Here is a 21605-nt window from a genome sequence, read left to right on the forward strand (position 1 = left end):
CACCAGTTGTACCATGTTCGAGGTGCTTGTTCCAAGCCATACAAGGATTTATGAAGACGACACACATGAGACGGAAGTGTAGGGTCAATAAAACCATGTGGTTCTGCTATGTACACCTCTTCTTGAATAATGCCATTCAAGAAAGCATTATGGACATCCAACTGATGAATTTTCCAATCATAAGAGACAATAATAGTGAGCACAGGCCGAATCATTGTGGGCTGAACCACCAGACTAAATGTCTCTAAATAATCAATCCCCTCTTACTCAGTGAAACCTCGGGTAACCAACCGTGCTTTATATCGGTCAACCTAACCATCAGTATGTCATTTAATCTTATAAACTTACCTACTGCCAATCACATTCATAGACGAATGAGAGGGCATCAACAACCCAGTCTAATTATAGTGAAGGGCTCGAATTTCCTCCTACATGGCATTATGCCAAATCAAGTACCTATTGGCATCCTTAAATGAAAGTGGCTCATGTTGAGGTAAAGACACAACTCGGGAGTCAGACGCAACACTCAAGTTGATGTTTTTAGATGGACGTGGGCGAAGCACCATGGAATGAGTGTGGGCAACCTAAGATGGAGTTGAAAAAACACTGGCTAGGACTTGCTGAAGATTGAATTTATACAAATCAATATATAAGTTAAGTCCAGGGGGGAAATAAATGAAGAACCTGGTGGTAATTGAAATTCTGGCTGGGAGTGAAATCTCCAGGTTCTGATAACAATCCTAGGAGTTTGAAGCCTTTTCCGCTTTCAGAAATACCACAAAACTTGGTAAGGACAACGTTCGAACTTTCTCGTGAAGACATACAGAAGCTTCGGAATATGATAAACTCTCAACTTGATAAGCTTGGATCTAAAGAGGAAGCAAATCAAACAAAGCCAATATATTTGTCGACTTACGTGCTTGTATATGCATATACAATGGTTTGCATGCTTGAAGCAAAAGGCGTAAATAGCAATGATAAGATTAAGATTGTGATTCCGGTAGACTGTAGAGCCCGTTTAAACCCTCCATTACCTAAGAATTATATTGGTAATTGTGTTAGCTCCTTTGATGTGGTTGTGGAAAGAGAAGATCTCATGAAAGAGAATGGTGTTGCGTATGTTGCGAAGAGGCTTACTGAGATGATAAAAGGATTAGAGAATAGATCAGTTATCGAGGGAGCAAAGGAGAGGATACCATACACTGATTGGGAGAAATTTACTCAAACGGTTCGAGCTGTTGGGACAAACCGATTTGGGATGTATGGGGCAGATTTTGGATGGGGGAAGCCAAGCAATGTGGAGGTTACGACAATAGCTAGAACTGGTGCCTTTTCTATTATGGAGAGCAAAGATGAAGGTGGTGGAGTTCAAGTTGGTTTAGTGTTGAAGGAGCATGAGATGAAACTATTCGGTTCTCTATTTACCAGAGTTAAGATTTCTCAGTCTACATGTTAGACAGTTGTAAGTGGTTTCTTACCACTTAGTCAATAAATCCCTATTGCTAAGGGATATTGTTTCATTGAATTAGTCGTACCATGTTACTCTTTGGTTTCAGTTTAGGCTATATAATAGCCAAGTTTGTTCAATAGAACAAGAGATTTCTCCCAGCTGCATTATTTATCTTCTTCATAAGTTTTTCTGTTCTTAATAACCAGTGGCCTTAAAATGTGAACTGTAATCGTGTATACCTCTCTAAGACATGCTTATACTCTCTTTTTTTCTTCCTCTAATATTTATGCTGTGCTTCAATTTCTAAGACTTTTGGAGTTATTAATGTAATTTTATTTGCTGCTTGTTGTGGAAATCTGATTATCTATTACGTACTAAGATAAGGTGTTGAATATTACAACATGGCAGGGCAGAAGATTCACTACAACATTAACAGTAAAACGGACGGTTATTTTCCGTCAGTGTAAGATTACCATTCTGTCGGTAAAAGTTTCACTACCAGAAAATCGACGAAAACTAACAGAATATTTTCATCAGTAAAAATTACCGACGGAAATAATTCTGTCTCTACTTCTATCGGTGTATATCGACAGACAATTTACGTCGGGGATACCGTCGGTATATACCGACCGTATCGCCGACATATTCTATAGTTTTTTTGAAACGTTGCAATGGTATGATGACGTGGAATTTTTTCAGACGATTTTACCGACGGAATGACCGAGGGATTCAAATCGGGATCGCCGTACAGTGACGTGGCACAGTCACCGACGGACTCACCGACGGGTATACCGACGGAAACGTTTCGTCGGTGATTCCATCGGTAAAAGCCAATATATACCCACTCTGCCAACACTCTAGTCCTCTATTTCTCCTTCTTCTTCCCCCCCTTTTTCTTCCCCATCCCAACTCTCCTCTCCCAAACTGCATCCAACCATCCATCCCAACTCTCCCTCTCTTCTTAACACAGTCACTCAAGTTTCTTATACTTTTGTACGTGGTCACAACATCTGTTCTCCGAGCAATTTATTGTGGATTTTATCATTTTTTTAATTAAATCTATCCTTTCTAGTTTTAACATTTAAATGTCAATTTTATTATTTTTTATTGTTTTTTTAGTATATGTATATTTTTGTTAACGTATGTACTTGTTTGAATGTTATTTGTCAAAGAAACTTATAGTATGAATGTATAATTTTATAGTTGTTGTAGTTTGTTTTAGATTTTGTCAAATTGTATCTGTTTGTAAATTGTTGAAGCTTTATTTGAATTACACCGAATTACATATGTTTTGATGAAATAAATAATAGCTTGTTTAACGAGTCCGTTTTAATTTTTATCAATTTTATTGCTAAGTTGTGATTTCCGTAAATATATATATATATATATGGACGTTGATAATTGATAATTGATAATGAATATTTAACATAAGGGTTTTTTTAGTTTGTTGGATAATGCCAGGGCAAACTAATATTTTTGCAAATTTATTTACGTAACATAGTTAATTAATACATGTTGTCGTCATAATTTTATAGAGGTTCGATAGAAGTCATGGATGATCGTTCATGGATGTATTGGGACTTACCCCAAGGATTGCGGAAAATGGATTATTGTAACAGGGTTCAGGGTTTTATTAATTTCGCAACATCTATTCCGAGGAATTTTACTGATGGCGGTATTAGGTGTCCATGCAGGAAGTGTAAAAATAATAAGTTTTTGCATCAAGATGTTGTAACGATGCATCTTCTAACCAAAAGGTTAATGGAGGATTACTTGTGTTGGTATTCACACGGAGAACTATTTGTTCCTAATAAGAGCATGATAGAAAGGGTGGTTGGGTCAACTTCTAGTGCTAGCAACGTGCATGCAATTGGAAATGACAACAGTAATCCTTACAGGAATATGGTTATGGATGCAATGAGAATGCGTGAAGGTAATGTCAGTGAATGTTCAATCATAGAAGAAGAACCTAATGCAGATGCAACAAGGTTTTTTAATCTGTTGAAAGATTCTGACGAACCATTATGGGATGGCTGCACGAACCACAGTAAATTATCGGGTTGAGTGAGGCCGGTTATGACAAGATTATCGAATGGGCGAGAAGCATTTTACACGAAGGGAATAGGCTGAAAGAGAACTTCTATGCTGCAAAGTCCATGATGAAACCTCTCGGTTTAGGATACTAGAAAATTGACATGTGCCATAACTTCTGCATGTTATACTACCTTGAAAATGCTGAGCTGATCGAGTGCATGACATGTGGGCATTCCTGTTACAAACCCAGAACCGGCAGGGGAAAGACTCTCATGGCATATAAAAAACTTAGATACTTCTCAATCACACCTAGATTGCAGAGGTTATTCATGTCACCAAGGACTGCTGAGCACATGACATGACACCAATCACATCATGCGGTTGATGGAGTGATGGTGCATCCTTCTGATAGCGAAGCATGGAAACACTTTAACAGTGTGCATCCTTACTTTTCAGCTGAATCAAGAAACGTGCATCTTGGGTTGTATATAAATGAATTCAACCCATTCGGGTCATTTGCTGCTCCTTATTCTTGTTGGCCGGTCAAACTAACGGTTTATAACTTGCCACCGGGGATGTGTATGAGGCGGAGTTCATGTTTTTATCTATGGTCATACCAGGTCCGAGCTGGGCACTGTTGGTAAGTTATAAACATTCTTGTAGTGGAAAAAAATACCAACCGGAGTTCTCGTTGGTAAGTCTGTTGGTTTTAGTTGAATTTCTAATAGTGATTTTTCCATGCCGATCTCTCCATCATGTCCATGAAGAAACATTCTTGTTATCTTACTCTCTAGTTATAAGAAATTATAAACCGTGTTTTTTTCACTTAGCTGAGCATTGTTTACACACTCACTAAACATTGAACATTGTGGATTTGCTGTTCTTTTTCTAATAATTCATTTTGGTCCTCAAAATTTTATTTTGTGCGATTTGATCCTAATTGAAAACTAATTGCTTATGATTTCTTAGTCAAAAGGTAAATTAAAAGAATAAGAACTAAAATGAAAAAGACCCCAAGTATGAATGGCGTACCAGAGATGCTATGCAAAATATACTCCGGTCCTCGATCTTTAAAAATAACACAATTCATACAATTTAGATACCTTAAAATTTTAAAAAAATCACTTTCGGTACACAAGTTCATTTGTATTATTTTTTAGTCTTTGTTTAGAGAGAGGAGAGAGAGAGAGAGGTGTTGCTAGATTCTTACAATTTAGATGCCTTAAAAATTTTAAAAATCACTTTCGGTACACAAGTTTATTTGTATTATTTTTTAGTCTTTGTTTAGAGAGAGGAGAGAGAGAGAGGTGTCGCTTGATTCCAGTGAGCAGAGAGAAAGTAACCATTCACTCCATTTCCAGCCATCAAAATGAGTTTTATTAGTGTCCACGAGTTTGTAAACACTTGGTCAAATTTTTTTAATTAGTAATTTATTAAAAAGAAATTATGAAAATTAATGAAATTAAAAATATTTTTTTGATAAGAAAATTTAAAAAGAAAGATAAATGAACTGAGGTTGTTTGTTCTTGTTGTGATCCTGTTATATTTATGATTGTCTTGTTTATTTGCCATGAGCGTTGTTATTGTGTGAATTTAATCAATGCTTGGTGTGTTGTTGTAGAGGTGATCATTTTCAGTTCGGTTCGGTTTTTATCAAAAAAAAAGTAACCAAAATTGGTTTTTTTTGAAAAAAAACCGAAACCGGTTCAAACCGACCGGTTTTGGTTTGGTTCGGTTATTTTGGGGAAAAAACCAGTTCAAACCGGTTTGACTCAGTTTTTTCCGGTTTGGCTTGGTTTTTTTCCGGTTTGGTTTGGTTTGGTTTGGTTTTTTCGGTTTCAGGCTTATAAATCCGAAACCGAACCGAACTGGTCGGTTTTTTCAAAATTCTAATTGGTTTTTTTTCACGGTTCGGTTTTTTTAGTTATTGCAAGTCCTTATCTAAAAATAAAATTCTCTTTATGTCTCCTTTATCTTATAGTCAAATCTAAAATAAAAAAAGAATCCACCAATAGTTCTAGTGTGCGTCCTAAACTTTATTAGATTTTTCTTATCATATTTTGTTTAATAAAATTCCTTGATGGTGATGATCGAGAGGATGATATTTTGGATGCATTTGTGTCAAATTTTTATCTATATATTTGATTTATCTACATGCACCATCAAGTTCTTAGCCCGCCATTTCCCAGGGATAATATTTATTTATTTATCTTTGTTTATTTTTATATTAATATAAACACACATATTAGTTTAGGCAACATAATATAAAGCACAAAAACCATCCACTAGAGTAATTTTTATATTTATTTTGACATAACTATTTCTTATCTTAAAATCGATGTGAGACCAGTTTTAGTTTTAGGGTGTTCTAATTACCTTTCAATCTAGATGGTGACTTTTTTTTTAATCTTTTATTTCTTTTACCTTTTCTCCCCTTTCGAACACCAAAATGTCCCTTGTGATTTTAGGATTTATTGTACAAAACTCATTAAGGTTAGCTAGACTTATACCTAGAGTAATTTTTATCTTTCGTTAGACATAATCATTTTTTTATTTTAGAATCGATGCAAGACCAGTTTTAGGGTATTCTAGTTACCTTTAGTTTATAGTGACTTTTTTTTAAAAAAAAATTTCTTTTACCTTTTCTTCTCTTTGGAACACCAAAATGTCCTTTGTGATTTTAGGATTCACTGTACAAAATTCATTAGGGTTAGCTAGACTTATACCTATGTAAAAAAACATGTATATAGAATTCAATATAAATAAATATTAAAAATTTTCATGAATTCAATATAAATAAATATTTTTTCTCTATTAAATTATTCTTTTCTCATATTTTATTATGATATCAAAGCCTATTGCAAAACTGGCAACATGGCCACCCTAGAAAACATGTCTTCTTCACAAACCTCTTCAACATCCTAACCCAAGACAACACAACCCTCGAAGTCGCTAATTGTTCTTCCGCGTAATGCTACCAATTCTACCCTACAAGCAATTAGTAACAACTTTATTCAACATGCCTGTCATTACCTTTCTATAAAATTTATGAACAACAATTATATTTTTTGGAGCACATAATTTCATCCTTCATGTATTCCTCCTTTTTTTTACATGGCTTTTTAGATGGCAATCATCCATGCCTTGTTGAAACTATTATCAATGACAACATCATGATTGTCAACCAAGCCTATATTATATGGGTGCAACAAGATGAACTCCATATGACATTGATTGCCTTACTATCTATTGAGGTATTTTTTTTTATTATTATTGGTTGTACTTCATCTCATACCATTCAGACCACTTTAGCATCGGTATTGGCCTCTCCCTTCATGATACAAATCATGTCTATCCTTACTTTTTGTTCATCAGTCTTTTATAGATAATGATATGTTTTTTGAATTCTATGGTAATTATTTTCTTATCAAATATTGTATTTCCAAGACTATAGTTTTTTCCCATAGTGTTAAAGGTGGTCTTTATCTTCTTCATGCTTCATCTTATCTACCAGTACTCTTGCCTTTTATGTGGTTAGTGTGTCATCTGAACCCTGGCACCATTGACTTATCCATCCTCACTCTCATATGCTACATCATATAGTTTCCCTTAAAAAGTTTATAATCTTGCCATTTAGGTAAACTAGCAAATTATATATCATCAAGTTCTTCTAAACATATAAGCACTACTCATTTGGATTTGTTATTTAGTGATGTTTAGGCCCTTTTCATTTACCCTTGATACATAAGTAGAGTTACTTTGTTATTTTTGTTAATCATTTTAATAAATTTATTTTATTTTATCCAATGTGTGTCAAATAATAAATATATGATATTTTTATTTAGTCTTAAAAACTTGTTGAAAACAAATTTCTTTCTTGTACTAGAAGCTTGCAAACTAAGACTGCCAACTCAACACGGACAAGGCATCACCTTCAATCATTAAAATCACTCACTGATTTTCGATGTCCACAGCATAGTAGAATCTTTATATACCTTTCAAACGTAGTTTTGTTTTCAACCATTCAATAACATACCAAATATTCTACGATTCAAAACCTAACCAAACATTCAAATACATATGAAAAACAAATCAATGCCCTTAACAGTCATCACCCTTCTACGAAAAATAAAATAAAAATTATAAGTCTTTTATACCAGTGGGTAATCCCACTTTCTATTCTTTTTCGACGTTTAAAATTATTTTTTAATCAACTTATATTTTCATCTTTTAATTCAACCAATTATGCATTATTAATATAAATATAATTTAAATTAGTTTGTATGTGTGTGTGTTTTACCTATTCATCTTTTCTCATTTAATAAATGCTGAGAAATTTTAATTTAGAAGAGGTTAATTATCTTACAAATTAAAAACTCGTATTATTACATGCATGCATTATAGAAAAAGCAAAAGAATGGAAAACTAAAAAAAGAGGAAGCAGCGTAACTTAACGTGTCCATGAGACAAAACTTTTAACAAGATTGAATAATTTTTCTGTTTTTCTGTTTTTATTTTTTATTTTTTTTAATTATGTAAAAGAAAATAGAACTTTAACTCAAAAAAATATTAAAATTTTGTATTTATCGTAAAATCTTTTCTTTTTATGTAACAGAAATTTTTAGTTATGCAAGTTCACATTCTAATGAATTTCGTTTATTTAATTATTAAATAATGGATCTTCCAATGAAAAAAAAAAGGCAAAGGAAAAAACATGGTTAAATTTTAGAGTACTCCTAGATCTACTCAATGTGTCCATTTTAAGGAGATAGACAAATACAAAAATGAAAAAAAAAATCAAATCCAAACTTATAAGAAATAATAAGAAAAATTTCATTTAGCCTCCAAAATATTTTTTTTCTACAAAATCCTCATAAAAACGCATGTGAAAGTTACTTTTTTTAGAAGACCAATAATTTAAATTTTGGATATACCACAAGTTATTGAGATATTCTCAATTTTGCACACACTATTTTTGCATAATCTTACCATTAAACTATTTTGATCTATTCTCACAAAAAAATAGAATTTTGATGAAAACATGAACGAAAGGCTTTAAAAAATGCACTTTCAGGTTTACAAACATTGAGGTTACGAGAACAATAATGTCGGCCTTTAAATCATGGATGAAAATTTTATTATTTTAATGGAGCGAGATTTTCAAATATCCTGAATGAAAACCATAGGTCGATGCATGGTTTTCAAGGTTTAAGGTTAGTATTAACTTAAATTTTTTTTATTATTATGTTAATTCAGTTAATTTATTGAAATTACGAAAATTTTTCTTTTATAAATTTCTGCTGCAAGGGAAAATTTGAATGGGAGAGAACTAATAATAATGTTGTGAGGATGGTTTGGGAAAATCACACTGCAACTAGGTAAGATCGAAATCAGGATAATTTTTTTTTAAAATATTAAAATTTTATTTTTTATTTACTAATAGATAATTCATTTGTATCATATAGGTTGCGTGATTTTTGGTACGAGACGCAAAAGAAAGCCCAAAAATATACGAAATAAAAGGAGTTTCCAGACTGAAATGACGTGGTACTTTGAAGGATTTCAGACCGCCATACATCTTCGAGGTTGTATGGATGGAATACATTTAGCACGTGATGTCTGCGCATTTCACGCGACGGTCACAATTCAGTGCAGAGAATCAGAACCAGCATGTTCGCGATTTCATTATCACGCACACCAGTGACTCCATTCTATTCATTTCCCATGTGAAGCAGATGGTAAGACTTTTTTTTATTACATCCATTTTTTTTAATTTTTTTTGTATTTTATAAATACATTTAACTAACAACATTTTTATCTTGCAGGCTAGGTACTTGGACGCAAGTCAAGCTCGATGGATTTTTTGTTGAAATACACATGTGGAGTGATGATTGCCAAAAATAGGTTCAACAGTTCGTAGATATATAGCCGAGCTTAACAATTTATGGTATGTTGGTTTTCAACAAGCTTTTTCTCTCCAACACACACATATTCTAAAAGTTTAGGGATTGTTTAAATTTGTTATTATAGCCTAAAACTAAAGTTGCAAAGAACCACAATGACCCTTGATTAAAAACAAAATAGACTAAAAGATGAAAAGAAAAATCATAAATTTATTACTTAAACTCTATCTATATATTGATTTTCCTCCTTAACAAAGATAAGATATTTTGTTTCATATGTAGTTTGTTCGGGGTTCTATAAAAGGCATGTTAAGAAGGTGTTCGATTTCCGAACTTGTTCTGTTCTCTCTTTATATCCATCTCTCCTTTGTTTAGGTGTCATGGCATCAACCAAGCCAGTAAACGTTCTCGAGGTTTGCCATGTTAGTCCGTCTTCTACCTCACCCGAGTCAAGCACCGAGCTATATCTGCCTCTAATCTTCTCTGATATCTTCAACCTCAAATTCCCTCCGGTTCAAGGCATCTTTTTCTATAAACTCACTGAGTTAACCCCTACTTTCTTTAACTTGGTAATTCTTCCCAAGGTCAAGCACTCACTCTCTTTAACTCTTTCCCACTTCCGTCCTCTTGCCGGTAACCTCACATGGCCTCCAAATTCCATCAAACCCGTCATTACGTACAATACTCCAGATGATGGTATTAAACTTACAGTTGCCGAGTCCAGTGCAGACTTTGACCATCTCTGTAGTGAAGTGCATGATGCTATTGAGTCACATCATTATGTGCCAAATGTATCAATATCTGATACTATAGCCTCTACACTTGCTATTCAGATCACTTTATTTCCAAATAAAGGTTTTTGCATCGGCCACACCACTAACCATGCTGTTCTTGATGGCTTGAGCGTATCCTTTTTCATGAATGCATGGGCTCGCATTTGCAGACAGTTAGTCGATGAAAAAATGGAAATCCCTAGCTTGTTACCGGAAGAACTAACCCCGTTTTTCAATCGAACAGTTGTTCAGGATCCTGAAGGGCTAGACATGTGGTACTTGAATTTCTGGCTGGGAGTAAAACTTCCAGGTTCCGATGACAATACTAGAAGTTTGAAGCCTTTTCCATTTCCAGAAACTCCACCAAACCTGGTAAGAACAACGTTCGAACTCTCTCGTGAAGATATACAGCAGCTTCGGGAAATGGTAAAGTCTCAACTGGATAATTTTGGATCCAAAGAGGAAACAAATCAAACAAAGCCAATACATTTGTCGACTTATGTGCTTGTATATGCATATACGTTGGTTTGCATGCTTGAAGCAAAAGGCTTAAATAGCAATGATAAGATTAAAATCTTGATTACGGTAGACTGTAGACCCCGTTTAAACCCTCCATTACCTAAGAATTATATTGGTAATTGTGTTAGCTCCTTTGATGTGGTTGTGGAAGGAGAAGATCTAATGAAAGAGAATGGGGTTGCGTATGTTGCGAAGAGGCTTACTGAGATGATAAAAGGATTAGAGAATAGATCAGTTTTTGAGGGAGCAAAGGAGAGGTTACCATACAATGACTGGGAACCAGATATTCGACAGGTTCGAGCTGCTGGGACAAACCGATTTGGGATGTATGGGGCAGATTTTGGATGGGGGAAGCCAAGCAATGTGGAGGTTACGACCATAGATAGATTGGATGCCTTTTCTATTATGGAGAGCAAAGACGAAAGTGGTGGAGTTGAAGTTGGTTTAGTCTTGAAGGAGCATGAAATGAAACTATTCGGTTCTCTATTTGCCAGTGGCCTTCGAATGTAAATTGTAATCTTGTGCCTCTCTAGGACATGCCTCTACCTGTTTTTTTTTTTTTTTTTAATGTATGCTGTGCTTTAATTACTTGGAGTTTTGGAGTTATTTATGTAATGCTATTTGCTTGTGCTTGTGAAATTTTGATTATCTTTTGCTAAAGCTACGTTTATAATAACTTTTTATAAATTCTCTCACAGTAGATTTTTTCCATAAATTCTACCAAAAGTTTATATATATATATATACACACGCACACACACCCACATGGAAATGGTTAATAAAACGTGTTTATCTGAAATTATTATCACTTATTATTTCCATACAATGTTTTTAAAGACAAAAGTTAGCAAAACAAGAGCTTCAAAAATTTAAACAATATCAGTTAAAGTTGAAATGAGAAAGCAAAGTTGAGGAGACAAATAAAACTAAAACATATGAGGTCATGAGTTTAAAGAGTGAAAATAAAGTGAGCCTTAATTAAGGAAAAAATAATTGAGGAGAGAAAAGACTCAGATTCCACTAAGGGAGAAAAAAATCAATTAAAGTCGGGATTGAAGAGAAGAAAATACGAATGAGAAAAGAAGAGAGTGTAGAAAATATAGGTAAACATTTAAGTTTCTATACAAAAGAGAGAGAGATCAAGAGTGCTTATTTTTATGACATGCCTACTATTTTACTTGTGTATAAGAAGACATATTTTAACACTAACAATCTTGATTCTTTTATTCCTAGTATTGCTATATCTTTGTTTTAGGATTTGGAGAATGATACAGGACAATCAAATTTGAATTTGAGCTTAATTTGTCCTATTACACATATTTACATCAACAAGCATATTTTTCGATCCAATCATTGGATAAAGCTGAAATGTTTCCAGAAGTTTTCAAAGATCTTTTTTTTATCTTGAGTTAAAATTCCAGGATGATCGGAGTTTGGTAAGGCTTTATGATAAATAGTCGAAGTTGTTGCCCAGATCTTGCTACGTATTTCCTGATAAGATCCACAATGGTTTGCTATTGATAAAGGTGCAATAAAAAACAATATGATAAAGTATAGAATCTTATCTTTAGACTTGATGATATTCTTAATGAGTTGCATGGATCTTGTATGTTTAGTAAGATTGATTTGAAAATTGGTTATCATCAAATTAAGATGAAAGAAGGAGATAAATGAAAAAATTAATGTAAGACTAAATATGGATTGTTTGAATGATTAGTCATGTTGTTTAGTTTACTACTATTGCACATAGTAAGTTAATGAGATTGATGAATCATATATTAACTGCATTAATAGGTAGCTTCATTGTTGATTACTTTGATGATATTCATAGTAAAAATTTAGGTGAGTATATTGAGTATTTATGATTTTTGTTTAATATGTTACAAAAGAAATTGTTATGTGCTAACTATTAAATTGGAAAAAAAATATTCACCATTTAAAATAGTTTATAGTTTAACCATACTAAATTTGACTTCTTTACTTGTTGATGAAAAGGTTAGACTTGATGGCAATAGAAAAACATAGGTGATGAAAGCATTGTTTAAGAAGGTACAACAACATTTTGAGAAAAAAAAAAAGAGAAGTCATTTCAAGCAAACAAAAGATGAAAAAGGATTGTCTTTGAATCAGGAGATTAGGTTTGAGTGCATATGCGCAAAGCTTGGACATAGGAAATCAGAGTTGGTGCTTAAAGAAGATGATTCATTCAAATTCCTTGAAGGATTCAATGCCTCCAAAATGAATCTACAAAGTGAGTATAATGTTAGTGCTATATTCAAAGCTTATGATCTTTCTTTATTTGATGTGGGTGATTATTCGAGGTCGAACCCTTTTGAGGAGAGAGATGATGGTGTGATCCTAGCAACAACATCAAAGGATCCATTAAGAGTGTTCATTGGGTCTATTCTAAGGCCTAAAACAAAGTGGATCTAAGAGGAGTTCAATCGGCTAAGTCAGACATGGGGTAAAAAGGTTTAAATCTGTCAGTTTAGACCTTTGTCTACTTTTCAAGTCATATCTAAAGCTACAAGAGGATTTTGGATGTGATTCTAATTGGGTTGAAAACTAAGCATCTATACTTTTTCAATAATATATGGTAGGCCCACTAATTCATCTAGACAAGAGAGAATGACGTATTTGAAGTTGAGCCTTACAAAGATTTCATATCAAACAACAAGAATTAATTTGTTATGAATTAATTCTTAATGTACAGGGCATCAGGCTTTTGTTCAACAAGGATTCTTCAACAATTATTTCTATTTGGTGTTTTTCACTATCATTTGCGGAAAAGTGTGAAAAATAATCTTGGACTATTGTTTTATTTATTATTATTATTTTAAACTTTATTTTAATTAGTTTGGGTTTTATTTAAATTGGATACATGTCTGACCGATTAGTTTTAGGATTTACATATAAATACTCTTATGTAAGGATTTTCTCTTTGTGTGGTTGAGTGATTCTCATACTAAGTTCTTGATTGAACTTGCAAACTTCTCGAAAGATTTATCAACTTCGTTATGATTTATACTTCTCGTTGTAGTCGTAGGGTGAAAGTGATCAATTGCATATAATTTTGGTTCTTCAAGGCAAGATTCTTGTTGAGTCAAGTTGCAAACTTTTCTTCAAAACTCAAATTAGTAATTTAAGAGACAATTTCACATCAATCCTTGATTTATTTCTTTTTATGTGAGATCCTTGGTTATTGTTTCACGTTCTTTTTTTTATCAATGTAGTTGAAAACATTTATAAAATTTTGTTATTGTTGTTTTTGTCAATGCTACTAATAATAAAAAAGAGTCTTTTAAAGTAAAACATTCATAATTTATGTTTATGCCTATATTTTTTTATTTCTATTTATATCACATATAACATAAATAAAAATAATAAAATTATATCAAAATTCAAAAAATTATTAAATTGCAATTTTATATGGACCTTAGTTATTTTCTTATGTTATCTTTGACTCTTTAAGAAGAATTTATACCTTTTAACAAATTCTACTCGTATTGAAAAAGACTCCTCAGTCAAAAGGTATAATAAAACTATTATTTATGTCTATGTCTTTAATATTTGTATCACGTATATTAAAAACAAACTTTAAATAAGAAAAAAAATATAAAAATTATAATGCTAATATAATTATGTTAAAATTTAATAGAATCTTAAATAAAATTTTTATTCTCATTTAAATCGAATGCAATTGTTTTATATATATAGATGGTTTTATTCAAATTTGATTCCTACTATGCATAGTATTTATTGATTTATTTTTCATTCTTTTAAAATTAATTTTAATATTTTTATAAGATTTTTATTAATACACATGCAACATATATGCCAAAATATTAATATACTTTAAGTTAATTTGAACTTCAAATGATTAGTTGATTGGTGCATGAATAAGTGAGCTCCTTATAAAAGAAAAAAACTTGGGCTTCAACAACTGGAAGGAATCAAATTTATATCTTATTGTAATATTTATATCTTACATAATAGCACAATTAAAATGAACTCACACACTTCACTCTATATGCATTAAAGGATTGCTAATAATCACGTTAGATAGTTATAAGAATTCACTTAGGTTAAATTGTTAATTCTAGAATCCTACATGAATCGGTCGACTGTTTAGGGTTGCCAAATGAACCGATCGATTGCTTGTTCATCAATGATGAACACTTTGAAATTTTGTAAGAATTGATCAATCAATTGGCTTGACCAATCTAAACCGGTCAACCATTTTAGCTGTTAGAAGAACAATAACGGTTATAAACAACTATTTTTCTTAGAAACATATATATAGCATGTCTAATTGCAAAATTAGCAAGAGGATCTGAATATATATAATGTACAAGCTATAAAAACCAAAATAATTAAATACTATAGGCCGACCTATTCTAGGCAGGAATTATGAGGGGGAAATTTGCCCTGAGTTAACCAAAGAGGGGAATAAGAATAAGGATAACCAACACCCAAACACTTCCATCCCATTTAAGAGGGGTATAAATGAAAGGGGAGGAAAAAGAGATGATTTTTTCTCTTCCCCAAACAAGCAACAACCCTAACTACAGCAGCCTTCCCTCTTGCAAAGAGAACCCACCCAAATCAACTTACATGCCATCTTTCTTGAATGATTGAGTGAATGAAAAGTTAGAGAAAGGAAGGGAGACTGAAAATATGAAAGAAGGAAGAACCTAGAAGGTCGGCTGGAACAATAGAAGAAGGAGAGAAAAACTAAGAGGAAAAGAAGAAGAAAACCATCAAAACCTTCCCAAATTTTGTTTAAAGTTGTTTCTATATCACTCATTGTTTATTGCTTCATGATTTCAGAACAAGGGAGAGGGAGAAAACTCAAAATGAAAGATTTAGGGTTCTTACACTTGTTAATTAAAAAAATAAACAATTAAATGATAAGATTGAAGAAGAATTGGTAATGAAAGGACACAAGTGCATAATTTTTACTAAAAACATTGATGAACATGGATGATTATGGATGAATAAACCCTAAATAAGGGCCGGCCAAATTGAAAGGATGAAAAGAAAGTGAATTGAAGTGATGGAATGTGTAGATTGTTATCTTGTTAAGCCTTTAGAGATATGTTTGAGCTGAAACAGAGATTATGCTATGTTAATGCTTTGATTTTGTTTATGTGATTGATGACCTTGCATGATTATGAACCAAGTGAATGAATGTGTGATTATAACATGTTTTTGTGAGCATACTTGTGATAGAAATGATGAATTGCATGTGTAAATTAGAAAGAAAATGGACAACAATGTCCGACCAAAAAAGGGAAAACCATGATGGAGACCTTGCATGATGAACACTCTTAGGGAATCAAGATATGGAATGAAAATAAGACTTTTGCATAATGAATAATTCCTATTAGAATGTGTTTGATAAGTTGGAATGATACAATTATGAACAATAGTGAGAATAGATGTTGACAACACTAGGCTCGGCCATGGACCAATAGGTGAGAGAATCCTTGGAAAAATGTACATATGTTGGATTAATCTTGCATTGTGTGACAACCTTATGATAAACTTGATGAATTATGGATAGTGTGTATTCCTTACTCTCGTTCATGTCTATTTGGTATTGGTTTGAGTTCTGCAAGAACCGCAAGAAGGTGAGATGAGAGGTGTGTGCATGTGAGGATATTAAGAGTTTTTGAGCGAAACACGAGGGATGTGAGGATTTTTTTTACCACTAACCAATTTTTGCAGGTACTGTCATGTCAGCGCAAAACAACACACCATCCCCTCCCAATGTAGAACTTAAATTCCAAATGCATGCCATGACAAAGATGATGGAAAGAATGAATTTTATGATGGGGAACATGTGTGACAGACTTGCAAAGATGGGAAAACATGGTAACGTGGCTGGAACATGTACCCAAGATGTGAGAAAATTTGGGGCTCTACACAGATCTAACAATGGCAGTGGGGCTGAAAGGCCAAGGTGGGCTGATTATGAGGATTTTAAAGAGGACATTGATGATATTGGTGATGGCGGTTTTAAGGATGAGATCATAGGCCATCAGGAAGGTTTTCGGCAGCCTAGAAACTAAAGGGATTTCATGTATTCTGATGAGGTGTTATGGCAAAAGAAAAGGAGGATTCAAAAAGAGAAGTGGTATTAAATGTTGAGAAATAAAGAGATTAGTGTTTAAAAAAAAAAGAATCCAAGAGTCTATCCCGTATTCTAGGGGAGATGAAGCAAGAACTTGATGTGTTAACGGCATCAGTCAATGCCCAACAAGCTTAAGAAAGAGAGGAGAAAATACGCTGCAATGATGATATACGAAATAGAACGGCTGCTACTTTCATCCAAAGTTGTTGGCGACGATTGCTGGTAAGAAAAGAACTCCAAAGGCTTCAAAAGGAGGCTAAGGAATTGTCCATTCAACTTATTGGTGATTTGAGGACGAATCATCTTGAAGAGAGAGGGAATGATACAATCTAGGAAAGGTCAAATTCGGATTTTGATGTAAAATATGCAATTATCCAGTTTTATGACAACAATTATAATTCTCAATCCGACCATTGGATCGGACTGAAATTTTACATAAAGTCTCTTGACATGTTTTCCTACCTTGGGTTAAAATATCAGGTCAATTAGAGTTTGGAAAGGCATCGAAACACAGGTCAACATAGGCTGTATTTTGTTATTTACTTCCTTTTGACTTGTGGACTTCCTATTTGGCTAGGATTCTTTTCCTAAAATGATGTGGCAGCTTATTTTAGGAATCTTCTATTTCTACAAAGATCTTTAATGGGCTGCAACATAGTTTCCAAGTGTGGCAATGATTCATAAATGTTTTATAATCCTTTTCTTACAAGGATTCCTTATTCATCCTAGCTACAAAAAAAGGAAAGAAGATTTCAGAATTAATTCTACCTTCAGATTTCATTCTCCTAGCTTATATGGGACTTCTAAAGGGCAACAAATCTAATCCTATTATATTTAGGATATTAAATTCGGATTTATTATTGTTATTATTATTTTCTTCTTAGTTTAGGGTTTATTTATATTATTTGGGTTTAATTGTAAATGGGCATCATATAAGTCCACATAAGGGGTCCATTAGGGTTTACTTTAGTTTGGAGTCACTATAAATAAGGGCATAACTAGACATGTAAGGGCAGACAATTCAGATTAATAAAACTTCTTGTTTACCGCACTCTGTGTGTGTGTGTTGGTGAGATAATCTCCCTTCCATAGTTCTCTAAAGAACTGAAAAATGACTTATCAAAGAACAACTGTCTTCGTGGCGTCATCCTTATACTTCTCATTCGCGAATCAATATTCGTTGGGTGGGGGGTCTCCGTTTCCAATAGTGCTGGTGCCTAGGTACAAGTTATCTTTGTGTCACACTCCTATCAAACCTGATTTACTTGGATTTTCGGGAATTAGTGTCTTTGCGTGTGGGTTGCGTGACCATGTGATCACGAGGTTCGCATCATAGGTTGTACAGAATAAACTAGAATGCCTATGATGTATTTTACCATGCTACGATGAATGAGAAGTGATGTTAACATTGAGGAGAATCGTAGTATGTCAAAAAAGGAAGTGACAAGGCTACAACTATTATAGAAAGGAATGTCGATCAATAAGTTATCTCTAGTAATATGGTTCAGTACAAACTATCTTCATGAAATAGGGACACCCCCTTATCACCTTTACTTTGTAAATTTGAATATGATTTGATTATGGTCTATGCTTGAACTAGGTTGAAGCGGCAAAAGGAAAAAACTTGACACGGGTCCTAGGTGTAACCTAGGAAAAAGTAGCATTAGAAGTGACTTAGTTTTCGCTGATGATTTTCTAAGTCAAAAGTGACTTAGTTTTCGCTGATGATTTTCTGTGTCAAAACTAACATAGTTTAAGCTGACGATTTTCTGTGTTGGAAGTGACTTAGATTTTGTTGACGATTCTAATGTCAGTTGGCCTAACCCCATCATGGAACACTAGAATTAAATCATAGGATTTATGTGGGTAACCTACATTTAGAATTAAAAAGAATGTCTGGATATAATGACTTTCATTATATGATTATATCATATGAGGAACACTTGAATGTGAGCTTGTGCATTCTTGGAATATATGTGGTATTAGTATATGAGATTGTTGAATACAAATATATTGATTGATGATCATTGGTGTATCAGGAGGTGTGACTGAGATTGGACCTTCGATCGGACAAGGACACCCTACGGGAGGAGTAGATAGGTGGTCTTAACCTTTTTCTGTAATTATATTAGATCCTTGTAATGAATGTTATATAAAATTGTTGCTATTCGGTTATGATTACTGGAAATTGCTCATGAAATAGCTGATTGAATAATGTGATTAGCTTCGGCTAATGGTATCCGTAATGGATGACCAGGATTGAATATTGTGATTAGTTGTGGCTAATGGTATTCGTAATAGATGATCGGGATTGAATAATGTGATTAGCTATAACTAATGGTATCCATAATGGATGACTGAGATTGAATAATATAACTAGCTTCGACTAATGATATTCATAAGGGATGACCGAGGTTCAATAGAGTAATTTGCCTCGACTAATGGTGTATTTATTAGATGATCAAGATCAAATGATGGAATTACATTTGGGTAATGACACTTGGGCTTATGGACTAAGGGAGACCATGGAGCTAACTTCGATCTCTAAAACTCAAATTGAGTGAAATGGATGTACAAATAAGATTAACATAGTTCGACAAAATCATAGTGATTGTATTATATGAAGTTAATGAAAAGAATTTACTTACCTAGGTTAATAGTGAAATTTGCAATTATATTTTTCTATTCATTATTTTTATAATATTAAAGATCGTTTTTATTTCTTATAATGCATTTGAACTGTAACTGAGACATCACACAGCCAAGGCACGTAGGAACTCCATTCCATGGTTCCATATGCTTTGATATAAACTATGTAATCACATGTTTAGGGTGATATGCATTTTGTGTAAAAAATGTAATAGTCATGGATTTGTCGATCAACACGTTTGTAAAGACTTGTAATGATGATTTTCTAGAAACAAGGATGTGAACTAATATGTATAATGACATAATGAAATGAATGTGTTGTTTATGTACTCTCTACTGTAAGATGTTGGATTATGTGATCATATGGGTGTCACACTATTATAATTGGCGGTGCTTATATACTTGATCTATAAACATGGTTGTACAAAGCATCAATAGGTGAGATGAAAGAAAAAGAAAAAGAAAATCACCCATTTCATGTCATTTAACTAATCAATGTGTTGGGAATTAATGAGAAACCTTAAGCTATTACAGTTGGTATCGGAGCATGATTAGTACTTAAAAGTGTATTTTTATCAAGGTTTTATATCATAATTTTGCACTTAAAGTATCAATATCTCCTTAACTTGAGCATGTTTTATAATAACATGTCTAATAATATAAGATACCTTTAATTTATGGTAAATGTTCATCTTAAATGCAGGCCTATCACATAAATCAAATGATTGATTGATGAGTTTAACTACTGAAATTGAGAAGACAAAGAGAAGGCTAAGCTTAGAAAAGAGATGCTGGTTCAATCCAAACTGGAACACCATTCGGTTATTGGACCATAACTGGAGCTGTAGAACTTGGATTTAGGTCTGGTTTATATGTATGGAAAGTTAAGACATAGGCCTAAAACTTTGATAAGAGTCCAAGATTCAAAAAGACCATTTTCAAGTTCAAATTATAGCAACAACAGAGAAGTCGGAATCTGTCCTACAGACCAGATATTATTCAGTGTTCAGCCCATATCTCGAGTTCTAGAAGTTCAAATGCTAATCACTGTGTTGGGAATTAATGAGAAACCTTGAGCTATTACAGTTGGTATCAGAACATGATTAGTATTTAAAAGTGTATTTTTATCAAGGTTTTATATCATAATTGTGCACTTGAAGTATCAATATCTCCTTAACTAGAGCATGTTTTATAATAACATGTCTAATAATATAAGATACCTTTAATTTATGGTAAATGTTCATCTTAAATGCAGGTCTATCATATAAATCAAAGGATTGATTGATGAGTTTAACTACTGAAATTGAGAAGATAAAGAGAGGGCTAAGCTTAGAAAAGAGATGTTGGTTCAGTCCAAACTGGAATACCATTCGGTTATTGGACCATAACTGGAGCTGTAGAACTTCGATTTAGATCTGGTTTATATGTATGAAAAGCTAAGACATAGACCTAAAACTTTGATTTAGATCTGGTTCAGTCCAAACTTTGTTTATACCTAGTTCCTAAAAAAATCAATGTAGAAGGATGATATCGAAAGAAAATCTAAAAATGGACAACAAAATATAGACTAGAAAGTCAGACACGCCCACTAAACCCTGTGACCCGGCTCAGACAAATGAGATTACCTAATATAAGAAAAATTGAGAAATATTATGAGGCTCAATTCTTAAGCAACTTATAAGTTAAATGTATAAACTATAAATAAAGAAATAGATCATAACAAAAAAGGAGTTGAAGAGAGCTTTGAGAAGTGATATTGATATAAGGATTAAACAAGGATAAAATAATTGTCAAGGTTAGAGGGTCCACTAATGGTATTTCAAACAAGTATAGTATAAACTCTTTTTATTACTCAACTGGAAACCACACACAAAGGAGGTTCCAATTGGATTATAAATTGTTAACATGATTACATTAGTTATCTTATTTGAATAATGCTAATACTTGTAAATATTGTCAGGTATTCATGATTATAACTTATGTTAACAACAAATCAAGTTCCTTTCATAGCATAGGTGTCGGTTATACCATACGGTTGGGCTATGAAAGTGCCAAGTATTTTTTGTACCAAGGGTTATACAATATAAATCTAGATTAACCATTTAACAAGCAAAGTATTAAAAGTGAACAAGATAACAAATA

General features: G+C 33.0%; 1 protein-coding gene across 2 annotated transcripts in view; it reads left to right on the top strand.

The window, feature by feature from the left end:
* LOC7477443 (phenolic glucoside malonyltransferase 1) overlaps positions 1 to 21605 on the top strand; it is a 54904-nt gene that overhangs the window by 25281 nt on the left and 8018 nt on the right. The window contains exon 2 of one of the 2 annotated variants that reach the window (XM_002305799.4): positions 9972 to 11318. The exons of the other annotated variant lie outside the window; for it this stretch is intronic. Within the exon in view, the coding sequence (XP_002305835.4) occupies positions 9972 to 11189 (1218 nt within the window). The 3' untranslated portion in view covers positions 11190 to 11318. Of the gene's footprint in view, positions 1 to 9971; positions 11319 to 21605 lie in introns of those variants that run through there. 2 annotated transcript variants of the gene reach the window in all.

Source organism: Populus trichocarpa, chromosome 4 (assembly GCF_000002775.5).
Source record: "Populus trichocarpa isolate Nisqually-1 chromosome 4, P.trichocarpa_v4.1, whole genome shotgun sequence".
Classification (NCBI taxonomy): Eukaryota; Viridiplantae; Streptophyta; class Magnoliopsida; order Malpighiales; family Salicaceae; genus Populus; species Populus trichocarpa.